The sequence below is a fragment of the Homarus americanus genome, unplaced genomic scaffold (genome assembly GCF_018991925.1).
Source record: "Homarus americanus isolate GMGI-L3 unplaced genomic scaffold, GMGI_Hamer_2.0 scaffold46583, whole genome shotgun sequence".
In the NCBI taxonomy this organism is placed as follows: Eukaryota; Metazoa; Arthropoda; class Malacostraca; order Decapoda; family Nephropidae; genus Homarus; species Homarus americanus.
In genome coordinates this window covers 3,268,198-3,281,639 of record NW_024731675.1, presented here as the reverse complement: position 1 = coordinate 3,281,639, position 13,442 = coordinate 3,268,198, and the positions used below count along the sequence as shown (strand labels likewise).

The 13,442-nt window shown below is 59.0% G+C and overlaps 5 protein-coding genes across 5 annotated transcripts; all 5 read left to right on the top strand.

The window, feature by feature from the left end:
- The first annotated feature begins 3,131 nt into the window (after positions 1 to 3,131).
- Positions 3,132 to 4,391, top strand: LOC121867668 (translation initiation factor IF-2-like). Its single transcript, XM_042367686.1, has 3 exons — positions 3,132 to 3,271; positions 3,447 to 3,645; positions 3,729 to 4,391. The coding sequence occupies exons 1-3, from the start codon at positions 3,132 to 3,134 to the stop codon at positions 4,389 to 4,391; spliced, it is 1,002 nt and encodes a 333-aa protein (XP_042223620.1).
- A 1,351-nt stretch (positions 4,392 to 5,742) lies between these two features.
- Positions 5,743 to 6,890, top strand: LOC121867667 (basic proline-rich protein-like). Its single transcript, XM_042367685.1, has 3 exons — positions 5,743 to 6,045; positions 6,313 to 6,771; positions 6,846 to 6,890. The coding sequence occupies exons 1-3, from the start codon at positions 5,743 to 5,745 to the stop codon at positions 6,888 to 6,890; spliced, it is 807 nt and encodes a 268-aa protein (XP_042223619.1).
- A 681-nt stretch (positions 6,891 to 7,571) lies between these two features.
- On the top strand, positions 7,572 to 8,213 carry LOC121867666 (tetra-peptide repeat homeobox protein 1-like). The gene has a single exon (XM_042367684.1). The coding sequence runs from the start codon at positions 7,572 to 7,574 to the stop codon at positions 8,211 to 8,213; it is 642 nt and encodes a 213-aa protein (XP_042223618.1).
- A 722-nt stretch (positions 8,214 to 8,935) lies between these two features.
- LOC121867665 (skin secretory protein xP2-like) lies at positions 8,936 to 9,928 on the top strand. The gene has a single exon (XM_042367683.1). The coding sequence runs from the start codon at positions 8,936 to 8,938 to the stop codon at positions 9,926 to 9,928; it is 993 nt and encodes a 330-aa protein (XP_042223617.1).
- Positions 9,929 to 12,069: 2,141 nt separating this feature from the next.
- On the top strand, positions 12,070 to 13,182 carry LOC121867664 (basic proline-rich protein-like). The gene is made up of 2 exons (XM_042367681.1): positions 12,070 to 12,186; positions 12,328 to 13,182. Exons 1-2 carry the CDS (start codon positions 12,070 to 12,072, stop codon positions 13,180 to 13,182), a joined length of 972 nt encoding a protein of 323 aa, XP_042223615.1.
- Positions 13,183 to 13,442: the final 260 nt, after the last annotated feature.

Sequence of the window (13,442 nt, the reverse complement as noted above, 5' to 3'; positions counted from 1 at the left end):
CACATCACAGAGTCCTTCCCCACTCTGCACATCACAGAGTCCTTCACTCACCACATCACCAGGTCCTTCCCTCACTCTGCATCCTACAGGAGTCCTTCCCTCACTCTACACATCACAGGGTCCTTCCCTCCCTACACATCCTGAGTCCTTCCCTCACTCCTGCACATCACAGGGTCTTCCCTCCACCTACACATCTGGTCCTTCCCTCACTCCTGCATCACAGAGAGTCCTTCCCTCCTACACATCACAGAGTCCTTCCCTCCTCCTGCACATCGAGTCCTTCACTCCTACATCACAGAGTCCTTCCCTCACTCCTGCACATCCTGAGCCTTCCCTCCTACACATCCACAGAGCCCTTCCCTCACTCCCTACATCCTAGAGTCCTTCCCCTCCTCCTACACACATCACAGTCCTTCTCACTCCTACATTAGAGTGAGGAATAGGCTGAAGAACATGGGAGGCTGGAAGCTTTTTTGGCAATTTTTTCTTGTATTTTAAATGATGAGGCAATGCAGCTATTATTACCTCAGTTAAGCTAAAAATACAACAGTTAATAATTCTCTCATACTTCGTCTACGGGAGAACTAGGGTATGACGTTAGAATTTATGGGATTTGCATTTATTTGAAATAAAGAGATACGTTTCGCTACTAAAAAAATAAAAGGAATGTTCCTATAGCACTCACCTCTGCCTCATTAATTGGTCCAAGTCATTCCCTCACTCACTAGCCAGAGTCAATAAGTTTTCTTCCTGTGTCACTGGAAGTCCTTCCATAATAACACAATATAGCATGTTCTTCCCTCACTCTTACACTATGTCTACTGTAGTCACTAGATAAACTTTCAATAGACTGTTAAAATTTTTGTAGTATTTGCTCCATGGTAGACATATTTAATGCAGCAATCAAACAGCAGTACAGTACTACCTGCCTGGAAAGATATTGAAAGCACAATGTGCTGTCTAATGGTATACATTCTTTGCCATATGGCTTCACAAATATTAAGACCAGTCCCGGGTTGCCGAATCTGGCTTTCTGGCTCACATTTACATAAAAGTGCAGGGTTTAATTGTTTCTCTTACTTGCCTTCTAACTTATAATTATCGTTTCTTTTCTTTTTTTTTTCTTATTTTCACCCCATCAGGCCCCAATGTGGAGTCGTGGGGTGGACCCAACTAATGTCCTGCGAGGCTCAAATCAGTCATTGAGTAGATACACTTATTTGAGCAGATTCATCTTTTTCACATGAGTCTTGAGTCATTTTTCTCGTCTATCTTGATTGTGCTTGTGTAACATCTGGAAACAAGTTATATTATATCCTCTCTGTATTGAATATTTTTCTGTTTCTACCTGTAAAATGAATACAATCCTTTTTATTATGCAAAAAAATAGTAATCTTTTTTTGGTATATGCAGTGACAAAATTAAAAATCACTTTGTCTTTTACTCTCATTCAATAGTCACACTACCTGGTGGACCAAGAGATGTATACCAATTGTAATACTTTATCCACCCACGTAGAGTGTTACCTCACAAGTCAACATTAACCACCAGATACATGTCTTTCCCAAATCCACGACCATATCCCATCCACTCCCTTCATACACACATCACTGCTTGCTTTTAGATGTTTCCTTCCCCTCTACCTTCTAGTGCAGCCTCCACTCCACCCTTCCATCTCTCCTCCTACACACACTTATCAGTCTTACATCCCATTCTCTCAATTTGTCTTTTCCATCATTAAATCTCCAATATTCCTTATTTCATCCACTCTCTTCCTGTGTAAACCCAACTGCTTTGCTCCTTTAAGCATTAAACTGCTGTTTCCCAGGATTTGCCTTAATGTACTGTGAGTAGAGCAGATGCTCCCTGCTGCTTTCTAAGAAATAGGTCAGAAAAAAAAGTCGTAAATATATTGCTTGTAATAGTTTTCTTCCAGTAACTGCAAGCCTCACCATTAAGGCCACTAATTACTCTACCGGATGAAACGAGGATCATGGGTGTGCAATCCGGCGTGCTCAGGAAATACTGAAGATTTTCAGCAAAATGTAAAAAATTTTGGCCGAAAACACATAAGTCTTATACCTAAGTAATTTTTTTTTGAAGCCCAAATAGACTTTTCTCTCGGAATTGTTATTTGAGGGGTTTTAACCAATTAATTACTTCCCAGAAGAACACAAAAACGCCAAAAATCTCAGCTGGGAAACCCATAAATGGCTAGTAATTACCATTGAAAAGTAGATCATCTACTTCCTGAAAAGTGGATAATCTACTTTTCCATAAGTAAATAATCTACTTTCAGGAGTAGATCTCCAGAGACAGTGGCGCTCTGAGGGTCTCTTCCAGAGGCGCTGCCAACCAAGAACTCTCACATTTAAACTGGCGCGTCCAGGAATCACCCATGGACAGGGGCGCTCCCCAAGGCCCTCCATGGACATTAGCGCCCCAGGGGCTCTTCCAGGGACAGGACTGCCTCCATGGGCGCTCCCAGGACGCAGCCGCCTTGAGGGGGCGCTACCAGGGGTGGTGGCGCCCCTCGGGCCGTGCCAAGGGCAGCGCCTATGGCTATCTCAGGAATAGCAGTGCTCCCAGGGGTCCTCTTGGGAGATCTGAGTGTCCAGGGGTCCACCAGAAGCGGCAACGCCCTCAAGGTCCCCGTCAGAGGTGCTAGCGCACAGGGATCTGCCAGGGGCCTCCCATGGACAGCCGTGCTACCAGGAGCCATATCAGGGGCATGTGTGGCCGTCGTGCTCCAGGGCGGTGGTTCCACCAGTGGCCTCTTCGGGTCTGTGGCGCCCCAAAAACCATACATAGGGGAGCTCCCAGACGCAATACCATGTGCACCCACCGGTGCCCTACCAGGTGCGCCCCCTCCCAGGAGCTCTATAGCTTCCTTGGTCGTGGTGTCGTACATAATGCTTACGTCCAGCATTCCTTACTTAACTCTGATTGGTGAGTAAAATGTAAATCCAAATTACAGCCAATAGGGAGAACAGTACAGTCAGTCAGCACAACACCTCAACTTTTGTTTTCCTGTTGGATATTTATTCTTCTTTACATTGTTCAGGAGGAGATGATACTGGAAATGCAATGGGCAGTGTATTTATTTAACGTTTTAAATAGTGCAAAAACAAATGTCACCGGGGCCACAAATAGCGGCGGCGATTCTTAGGACCCTCCAGGCGTGGCAGCGCCAGCGGCTCCTCCCGAGTGGCCATCCCAGGGACGCTGGCGCTATGGGATCTCCCAGAGACAGCGACGCTCCCGGAGCCCTGTCAGTGGCATCGGCACTCTCAAGGGCCTCCCAGAGATGTCGGCGCCCCAGCTTCCCTGCCATGGGCGCTAGCGCCCCAAGGCTCTCATGGATGGCGGTGCCCTCAGAGGGCTCTGCTGGGAGGCTGGCGCCCTGAGGGCTCTGATAGATTCTGAAACCTCAGGGGCTCTTCCAGGACAGTGGTGCTCAAGGGTTCCCAGGGAGGAAGGCGCTCCCAGGGGATCTCCCAGGACATTGGTGCTCAGAGGCCCTCCCATGGACTGCACAACCCCAGGGGCTCTTCCAGCGGCGCTCCCAGGAGGAATACCAGGGACAGCGGTGCTCCCAGGGGTCTGCTAGACGTGCTGGCGCCTCCAAGGGCTCTCCCAGGGATGGTGGCGCCCCACGGGTTCTCTCAGTGACAGAGCTCCCCAGGGGGCTCTAGCAGGGGCCATCTCAGGTGTGATGGCACCCCCAGGGGCCATCCCAGACAGTGGCGCTTGTAGGGGCAGCGGCGCTCTCAAGGCCCTCCCAGGGACGGCGGCGCCCCAGGGGTTCTCTCCTGGCCGCAGGCCCCCAGGGGTTCTCGCGGCCACAGGCTCCCCAGGCGCTCTCCCAGGAAAGCGGCGCTCCCAGAGGCCCTCCCAGGGATTCAGCCCCCAGTGGCCTCCCAGCGACGGTAGCACCCAGGGAACCCGCCATTGTAGCGCCCCCTGGGCCCTCCCAGGTACTGCGTTGCTTCTTGGGGCCCGCCAGGGCGCTACCGCCCCAGAGGCTCTCTCAGGGACAGCGGTGCCCAGGAGCCCTCCCACAGGCCAATACCAAGAAGGCGGCGCTCCCAGGGGCCCTCTCAGTGGCATTGAGGCTTCGAGGGGCCCTCCCCAGACCCAGTGGCGGCCCCCAGGGCTCTTCCAGGAAGAGAGACGCCCAGGCCCTCTCAGTTGGGTGGCACCAAGGGCAATGCCAGGGACTGCGGCGCACTCAGAGGCCTTCCCAGGGACGGCGGCAACCCCAGCGGATCTCAGAGGGACAGGGCGCACCCAGGGCTATCCAAGGATATAGGCACCCCCAGGGGCTCAACCAGGGACAGTCACTCTCCATGGGCCATGTCGTGGACAGTAGAGTCCCCAGGGCTCTCTAGGACTGTGGCGCCCCGAGGATCCTTCCTGGGACATAGGCGCTCCCAGGGGCTTTCCCAGGAACGGTGGCACTTCCAGGGCTTTGGCAGGGACCGCGAGGCCCCAAGAGCCTTCTCAGGGAAGGCAGGGCCACCACGGCTCTCCCAGGGACATCCCTAGAGGCACTCCAGGGACGGCGGTATCCCCAGGGGCTCTTCCATGGGCACCTGGCCCCCAGGGGCCATCCGAGGGGCGGTGGCGTCCCAGGGCACTCTCAGTAACGGCAGCGCCCCTTGCGTCTCTCCCAGGGGCCTACCTGGGACGGCAGGCGTCCCATGGGCACTCCCAGTGACGGCAGCGCCCCTTGGGGCTCTCCCAGGGACAGGGTTGCCTCCGGGTTCTTCCAGGTGACGACAGCAATCCGGAAGGGGTCTGCCAGGGGTGTTGACGCCCCCAGGGGCTCTCCGAGGAGTGCAGTGCTCCCAAGGGAAATCACTAGAGACCCTCCCACGATCAGGGACGCCCCCGGGTTCTCTCCCAGGCCCCATATTCCGTATTAGGGCTGGTGGCGCCCGAAGGGGCTCCCTGCCAGAGGCACTAGCGCTCCCAGAAGCTTTCCCAGGGACAGCGCCCCCAGGCCTTCCCATGAACCGTGGGGCCCTAGGGACCCTGCCAGTGGTTTTGGCGCCCCCAGGGCTCTCCCAGTGACAACGGCGCTCCCAGGGGCCCTATCGGCGCTCTCAGGGATCTAATATGGGCGGTGGTGCCCCCAGCGGCCATGCCATGGGCGTGGAGTGCCCAGGAGCCCCAGACAGCGAAGGCATCCAGGGGCCCTGCAAGGGTGCTAGCGCCCCAAGAGGCTTTCCCAGGGACAACAGCACTTCCAGGGGCTCTCACGAGAGCAGCACCCACGGGCTCTCCCAAAGACAGCGGTGCTCCAGCCCTACCAGGGCGCCCCAGGCTCTTCCAGGAACAGCGGCGCTCTCAGGGTCCATAAGGGACAGCTGCGCTCCCAGGGTTTCGCAGGGACGATGAACATACCAGGTGCTCTAGCAGGACAGTGGCGTCCCCAGGACGGCGCCACCCCAGGGGCCCTGTTAGGTGTTGGCGCCCCAAGGACTGTTCTGGGGACAGCGGTGCATCAAGGAGCCCTGCTAGGGGCGCTAGAGACCCCAGGGGCTCTCCCAAGGACAGCAGCACTCCCAGGGCTCTCCCAGGGACAGCGGCATCCCAGGGATCCTGCCAGGAACAGTGGCGCTCCCTGGGACCTGCCAGAGGCGCTGGCGCTCCAGGGGCTCTCCCACTGACAGCGGCGTTCCCAGGGACAGCGCGATTCCACTGGCTACGACAGGGACGGGTGCGTTCCCAAGAACGATGGCGCCCCACGATCTCTCTCAGGGGCAGCAGCGCCTGCAGGGCCCCTTCCAGGGACAACAGCACTCTCAGAAACCTTGCAGAGACAACAGAACTCTCAGGGGCCTTCCCAGTGACGGCAGCGCCCAGGGCTCTCCCAGAGACAGGAACCCCAGGGGCCTTCCGGACAGAGGCGCCGTCAAGGGCCGTTTCAGTGGCGGTGGTGACCCTAGGGCCTCACATGGGCTGTGGCGCCCCCAGGGACCATACCAGGAGCCTAGACGCTATACCACTGGCGCCTCCCCCATCCCGGTGCCCTGCCAGGTGCGGCCTTCCAGGAGCTCTATAGCTTCCTTGGTCGTGGTGTCTGCCAAAATGCTTACGTCCAGCATTCCGTCATTTAACTGTGATTGGTGGAGTAAAATGTAAATCCACCAAATTACAGCTAATAGGAGAACAGTGCAGTCAGTCAGCACAACACCCAAACTTATGTTTTCCCTTTGGATATTTATAGCCGCGCCCCAGGGACCTTGGTGGTGACTCCAGGGCTATGCCATGGACGGTGGAGACCCCTGAGCCTTCAAGGGACAGTGGTGCATCCAGGCTGCTAGGTCGCGAGCGCCCCCAGGGGCTCTCAGGGACATCGACACCCCAGGGGCTCTCCCCATGTACAGCGATGCTACAAGGGGCCCTCCCAGGATAGGCGCGGCGCCCACAGGGTCTGCCACCCCCAGGGGCTCTGCCAGGGACAGTGACGTTCCCAGGGGCTCTCACAGGGACAGAAGCGCGCCCAAGGGCTCTCCCATGGACAGCGATGCTCCTAAGGGTCCTCCCAGGGCTCTCCCAGGAACTGTGGCGCACCCAGGTGCCCTGCTAGGGACAGCAGCAGTCCCAAGGCCTCCCACTGATGGTGGTGCACCCCAGGGCTATACTTGGGATGCTGTCCCTGGCAGGGCCAATTGGACGTTGCCGCTCCTTGGAGGTCCTTCGCGGGCGCCGCCACGCCTGGGAGGGCTTCAAGAATCGCAGCCGCTATTCGAGAGCCCCTGGGCAGTTTTTTGTTCACTATTTAGAACTCTAGCAGATATGACATTAAATAAATACACTGTCCATTGCATTTCTAGTATCATCTCATCCTCAATAAGGAGATTAAATATCCAACAGGATGAATCGGCTGCTTGTGCAATTAACCAGGCCGTTCACATATATTTATTATTTGGGTTTAAGTAACGAAACCCAAACGGTAGTTCCTTGTTTTATTATAAAAGGGTTGTATATATAATTCCTGAGTGTAGATCGACCGTAAGTTCCACTGTTTAGGAGTGAATGAGAAAGGGACGGCGTTTATGTATTATAAACGTTAGGTCACGTCCTTACGATATTACTTTCTGTGAGCGACTCATGAGTAGTGACCCATCGAGGGAGAACGGTATGGGTACGTCGTTCCCCCTCGAGGGAAGACGGAGCCATCCACTGCGGCTCTCAAATAACGTCTTCCTCTAGTCAAGGATATCAAACTACTGCTCGCTTCAGGTGGCCAGAGAGCCGGCTACTTATGCCTTGACTCAGCATAGTATGACGCAGCTTCCCGTGGGCACACCTTATCACGTGCATTGAACATGTCACCTCATAGCCAGTGGAAAGTTACAGGGTGGTGAATCTGAATATAATATATATATAATATTTATATAATAAGTTCTGTTGATGAGACAGGGGCCCATTACAAGGAAAACATAAGTTGGGGTGTTGTGCTGACTGACTGTACTGTTCTCCTATTGGCTGTAATTTGGTGGATTTACATTTTACTCCACCAATCACAGTTAAGTAAGGGAATGCTGGACGTATGCATTATGTACGACACCACGACCAAGGAAGCTATAGAGCTCCTGGGAGGGGGCGCACTTGGGAGGGCCCCGGGCGGCGTCCGTGGTATGGCGTCTGGGGCTCCCCTGGTATGGTCTCTGGGAGGGGCCACAGCCCTTGAAGGGCACCTTGGGGGCTCCACAGCTTCTGCGAGGGTCCCTGACGGATCTGCCGCCCCTGACACGCCTCCTGGGATCGCGGCCGTCCCTGGGATGGCCCCTGGGATGGCCCCTGGGAGAGCCCTTGGGGAACAAGCGCACCTAACAGGGCCCCTAAGGGCGTCGCCGTTTCTGGGAGGACCCCTGGGAGGGCCCGTGGGAGTGCCACTGTCTCTGGTAGAGCCCATAGGGGCGCCAGTGCCCCTGACATGGCCCCAGGAGGGCGCCACCACCCCTGAAAGTGTCCCTCGGGGCGCCGCCGTCCTTGGGAGAACCACTGTCCCAAGGAGATCCCCTGGCGGCGCTGCCGTCCTTGGGAATGTCCCTGAGAGCGCCGCTGTCTCTGCGAGGGTCCCTGGAAGCGACGCTGTCCCTGGGAGAGCCCCTGGTGTGCCAGCACCCCTGGCAGAACCCCTGGGGACGCCACCATACCTGAAAAGTGCCCCTGGGGTGTGGCTGTACCGTCAATAGGAAGACCCCTGGGGGCGCCGCCGTCCCTGGGAGAGCCCCAAGGAGCGTCACTGTCTTTGCACCGCTACCCTGAGAGAGCCAATGGGGGCGCCAGCGCCCCTGGCAGGGCCCCAGGAGGCGAACGCAGTCTCTGGGAAGGCCTCAGAGGGAACCACAGCCAATGGCATGGCCCCTGGGGGTGCTGCCGTCCCTGGAAGGGCCTCTGGTTGGCTGACGTCCCTGGCAGGGCCTCTGGGAGCACCGTTTACACTGGGAGAGTGCCTGGGGGATCCTGTCCGCACGGGACAGGTCGTAGGGGCACCCCAGTCACTGGAAGGGCCCCTTGAAAAACCGCTCTCCTTTTGAGAGCCCCTGGGGGACCTAGCGCCCCCCCCCGGGGTACATGGGGGCGCCACCTTCCATGGCAGAGCCCCTGGGAGCACCGCTGTCTGTGGAAGAACCCTTGGGGTGCCTCTGTTCCTGGGAGAGCCCCTGGGGGCGCTAGCGCCCCTAACAGGGTTCCTAGATGCGCCGGTCCCTGGGAAGGCTACTGGGTGCTCCACCGCTCATGGCATAGCCCCTGGGGCTGCTAAAGCCCCAAAGAGGGGTCTCTGGGAGCGCCGATGTTCCTGAGAGCGCTTCTGTCCCTGGGATAACCCCTGGACGCGCCGATGTCCCTGGGAGAGCTCCTGGGTGTCCAGAGCCCCTGAAAGAGCCCCTAGAAGCGCCAATGTCCCTGGGAGATGCCCTGGAAGGCGCTGGAGACCCTGAGATTTCCCTTGAGGGCCCCTGGGATTGCCGCTGTTCGTGGGATAGCCCCTGTGGGAGCCAGCGCCCCTGGCAGGGCCGCTGGATGCACCACCGTCCCTGGGATAGCGATTCGGGGCGCCACCGCCCCTGGGAGTGCCTCTGGGAACGCCGGTGTCCCTAGGAGAGCCCCTGGTAGCCCTGCCGTCCCTGGAGAGGCTCCTGGGAGCCTCACGGTCCCTGAAAAACCCCTGGAAGCGCCACCGTTCCTGGGAAAACCCCTGGGAGCTCTACTGTCTCTGGCATGGCCCCTGGAAGCAACACTGTCCCAGGGAGAGCCCTTGGGGGTGCCTATATCCCTTGGAGGACCCCTGGGTGCGCCGCAGTCCCTGGCATTGCCCTTGAGGGTCCCACCGCAACTGAGAGGGCCCCTGGAAGCGTCGCTCTTCCTGGAAGAGCTCCTAGGGCCGCCACCGGGTCTGGGAGGGCCCTTCAAAGCCCCAATGCCACTGAAAGGGCTCCTTGAAGCACCGCTGTCCCTGAGAGAGCCCCTGGGAGCGCCAGAGCCCCTGGCAGGGTCCCAGGAAGCAACGCAGTACCTGGGAGGGCCCAAGGGAGCGCCACAACCAATGGCAGGGTCCCTGGGTGCACTACCGTCTCTGGGAGGCCCCTGGGGGGCTGATATCCCTGGGAGTGCCTCTGGGAGCGCCGTTTTCCCTGGGAGAGCGCCTGGGGGAGCCTGTGGCCATGGGAGTGCCCCTGGGGGCGCCGCCGTCCCTGGGAGGGCCCTTGAGAGCGCCGCTGCCCCTACAAGCGCCGCTATCTCTGGGATGGCCCCTGGGGGTGCCACCACACCTGAGATGGCCCCTGCGAGAGCCCCTGGGGGCGTTCCTTTCACTGAGAGAGCCCGTGGGGCGCCACCGTCTCTAGGAGAGACCTTGGAGGCGCCAGCACCTCTAGCAGAGCCCCTGGGGCGCCAGCCCCCCTAGCACAGCCCCTGAGGGCGCTGACATCCATGAGAGAGCCCTTAGGGGAGCTAGCGCCCTTGGCAGGGTACCTAGGGGCGCTGACATCTCTTGGAGGGCCCCCGGGGAGCGCCCCTCTCTCTGTGAGAGCCCATAGGGGCGCCAGCGTCCCTGGCAGGGTTCGCTGGATGCGCCACCGACCTTGGGATGGCCACTCGTGAGGACGCCTGCTGACGCCGCCACGCCTGGAAAGTCCTTAGAATCGCCGCCATTATTTGAGGGCTCCAGGGGGTAGTTGTTTTTGCACTAATTAGAACTCTGGGAGATATGACGTTAAATAAATACACTGTCCATTGCATTTCCAGTATCATCTCCTCCTGAATAATGTAAAGGAGAATAAATATCCAACAGGAAAACATAAGTTGGGGTGTTGTGCTGATTGACTGTACTGTTCTCCTATTGGCTGTAATTTGGTGGATTTACATTTTACTCCACCAATCACAGTTAAGTAAGGGATTGCTGGACGTATGCATTATGTAGGACAACACGACCAAGGAAACTATAGAGCTCCTGGGAAGGGGCGCACTTCTTAGGGCCCAGGGGTGCGTCCGGGGTATGGCGTCTGGGGCTCCCCTGGTATGGTCTCTGGGGGGGGGCCAGAGCCCTTGAAGGGCACCTTGGGGGCTCCACAGCTTCTGAGAGGGTCCCTGACGGATCTGCCGCCCCTGACATGCCTCCTGGGATCGTGGCCGTCCCTGGGATGGCCCCTGGGAGAGCCTTTGGGGCACTAGCGCTTCTGACAGGGTCCCTAAGGGCGTCGCTGTTTTTGGGAGGACCCCTGGGAGGGCTCCTGGAAGCGCTGCTGTCTCTGGGAGAACCCATAGGGGCGCCAGTGCCCCTGACACGGCCCCAGGAGGGCGCCACCACCCCTCAAAGTGTCCTTCGGGGCGCTGCCGTCCTTGGGAGGGCCCTTGTAGGCAACCCTGTCCCTGGGAGAGCTACTTGGGGCGCCGCTGTCCCTGGGAGAACCACTGTCCCAGGGAGATCCCCTGGCGGCGCTGCCGTCCTTGGGAATGTCCCTGAGAGCGCCGCTGTCTCTGCGAGGGTCCCTGGAAGCGACGCTGTCCCTGGGAGAGGCCCTGGTGTGTCAGCGGTCCTGGCAGAACCCCTGGGGATGCCACCGTACCTGAAAAGTGCCCCTGGGGGGTATGGCTGTGCCGTCAATGGGAAGACCCCTGGGGGCGCCGCCGTTCCTGGTAATGCTTTGGGAACGCCGGTGTCCCAGGAAGAGTCCCTGGTTGCCCCGCCGTCCTTGGGAGAGCCCCAAGGAGTGCCACTGTCTTTGCACCGCTACCCTGAGAGAGCCCCTAGGGACGCCAGCGCCCTTGGCAGGGCCCCAGGAGGCGAACGCAGTCCCTGGGAAGGCCTCAGAGGGAACCACAGCCAATGACAGGGCCCCTGGGGTTGCTGCCGTCCCTGGGAGGGCCCCCGGTTGACTGACGTCCCTGGGAGGGCCCCCGGTTGGCTGACGTCCCTGGGAGGGCCTCTGGAAAAACCGTTCACATTGGGAGAGTGCCTGGGGGATCCTGTCCGCATGGGACAGCTCCTGGGGGCACCCCAGTCCCTGGAAGGGCCCCTTGAAACTCTGCTGTCCTTGGGAGAGCCCCTAGGGGAGCTAGCGCCCCTCGCAGGGTACATGGGGGCGCCACCTTCCATGGCAGAGCCCCTGGGAGCACTGCTATCTTTGGAAGAACCCTTGGGGGTGCCTCTGTTCCTGGGAGAGCCCTTGAGGGCGCTAGCACCCCTAACAGGGTTCCTCGATGCGCCGGTCCCTGGGAAGGCTACTGGGGGCTCCCACGCTCATGCCATAGCCCCTGGGGTTGCTAAAGCCCCAAAGAGGGTCTCTGGGAGTGCCAATGTTCCTGAGAGCGCAGCTGTCCCTGGGATAACCCCTGGACGCACCGATGGACCTGGGAGAGCTCTTGGGTGTCCAGAGCCCCTGGAAGATCCCCTAGGAGCACCATTGTCCTTGGGAGATCCCCTGGAGGGCGTTGGAGTCCCTGAGATATCCCTTGAGGGCCCCTGGGATTGCCGCTGTTTGTGGGATAGCTCCTGTGGGAGCCAGCGCCCCTGGCAGGGTCGCTAGATGCAACACCGTCCTTGGGATGGCCATTCGGGGCGCCACCACTGCCTCTGAAAACGCCCGTGTCCCTGGGAGAGCCCCTGGTAGCCCTGCCGTCCCTGGAGAGGCTCCTGGAGGCCTCATGGTCCCTAAAAGGCCCGTGAAAGCGCCACGGTTCCTGGGAAAGCCCCTGGGAGCGCTGATATCCCTGGGAAAGATCCTCGGGGCGCCGCAATCCTAGTGAGAGCCCCTGGGAGTTCTACTGTCTCTGGCATGGCCCCTGGAAGCAACGCTGTCCCAGGGAGAGCCCCTGGGGGTGCCTATATTCCTTGGAGGACCCCTGGGTGCGCCGCAGTCCCTGGCATTGCCCTTGAGGGTCCCACCGCAACTGAGAGGGCCCCTGGAAGCGTCGCTCTTCCTGGAAGAGCTCCTAGGGCCGCCACCGGGTCTGGGAGGGCCCTTCAAAGCCCCAATGCCACTGAAAGGGCTCCTTGAAGCACCGCTGTCCCTGAGAGAGCCCCTGGGAGCGCCAGAGCCCCTGGCAGGGCCCCAGGAAGCAACGCAGTACCTGGGAGGGTCCAAGGGAGTTCCACAATCAATGGCAGGGTCCATGGGTGCACTACCGTCTCTGGGAGGCCCCTGGGGGGCTGATATCCCTGGGAGTGCCTCTGGGAGCGCCGCTTTCCCTGGGAGAGCGCCTGGGGGAGCCTGTGGCCATGGGAGAGCCCCTGGGGGCGCCGCCGTCCCTGGGAGGGCCCTTGAGAGCGCCGCTGTCCCTACAAGCGCCGCTGTCTATGGGATGGCCCCTGGGGGTGCCACCACACCTGAGATGGCCCCTCCGAGAGCCCCTGGGGGCACTCCTGTCACTGACAGAGCCCGTGGGGCACCACCATCCCTGGGAGAGACCTTGGAGGCGCCAGCAGCTTTACCAGAGCCCCTGGGGGCGCCAGCCCTCCTAGCACAGCCCCTGAGGGCGCCGACATATATGAGAGAGCCCTTGGGGGCGCTCGCGTCCAAGGCAGGGTACCTAGGGGCGCTGACATCTCTTGGAGGGCCCCCAGGGAGCGCCCCTCTCTCTGTGAGAGCCCATAGGGGCGCCAGCGTCCCTGGCAGGGTTCGCTGGATGCGCCACCGACCTTGGGATGGCCACTCGTGAGGACGCCTGCTGACGCCGCCACGCCTGGAAAGTCCTTAGAATCGCCGCCGTTATTTGAGGGCTCCAGGGGGTAGTTGTTTTTGCACTAATTAGAACTCTGGGAGATATGACGTTAAGTAAATACACTGTCCATTGCATTTCTAGTATCATCTCATCCTGAATAATGTAAAGGAGAATAGATATCCAAAAGGAAAATATAAGTTGAGGTGTTGTGCTGACTGACTGTACTGTTCCCCTAGTGGCTGTAATTTGGTGGATTT

What these genes read in the sequence shown, in the direction of transcription:
- LOC121867667 (XM_042367685.1), top strand. Translation starts at nt 5,743, where the DNA reads ATGGCGCCCCACGATCTCTCTCAGGGGCAGCAGCGCCTGCAGGGCCCC. An exon ending in CCATCCCGGTGCCCTGCCAG is followed by an intron (nt 6,046 to 6,312) that starts GTGCGGCCTTCC and finishes TTCAAGGGACAG; the next exon opens with TGGTGCATCCAGGCTGCTAG. An exon ending in CGCTATTCGAGAGCCCCTGG is followed by an intron (nt 6,772 to 6,845) that starts GCAGTTTTTTGT and finishes TTGCATTTCTAG; the next exon opens with TATCATCTCATCCTCAATAA.
- LOC121867666 (XM_042367684.1), top strand. Translation starts at nt 7,572, where the DNA reads ATGTACGACACCACGACCAAGGAAGCTATAGAGCTCCTGGGAGGGGGC.
- LOC121867664 (XM_042367681.1), top strand. Translation starts at nt 12,070, where the DNA reads ATGGCCATTCGGGGCGCCACCACTGCCTCTGAAAACGCCCGTGTCCCT. An exon ending in TCATGGTCCCTAAAAGGCCC is followed by an intron (nt 12,187 to 12,327) that starts GTGAAAGCGCCA and finishes ACGCTGTCCCAG; the next exon opens with GGAGAGCCCCTGGGGGTGCC.
- LOC121867665 (XM_042367683.1), top strand. Translation starts at nt 8,936, where the DNA reads ATGCCCTGGAAGGCGCTGGAGACCCTGAGATTTCCCTTGAGGGCCCCT.
- LOC121867668 (XM_042367686.1), top strand. Translation starts at nt 3,132, where the DNA reads ATGTCACCGGGGCCACAAATAGCGGCGGCGATTCTTAGGACCCTCCAG. An exon ending in AGCGACGCTCCCGGAGCCCT is followed by an intron (nt 3,272 to 3,446) that starts GTCAGTGGCATC and finishes GGGCTCTTCCAG; the next exon opens with GACAGTGGTGCTCAAGGGTT. An exon ending in CAAGGGCTCTCCCAGGGATG is followed by an intron (nt 3,646 to 3,728) that starts GTGGCGCCCCAC and finishes TGGCACCCCCAG; the next exon opens with GGGCCATCCCAGACAGTGGC.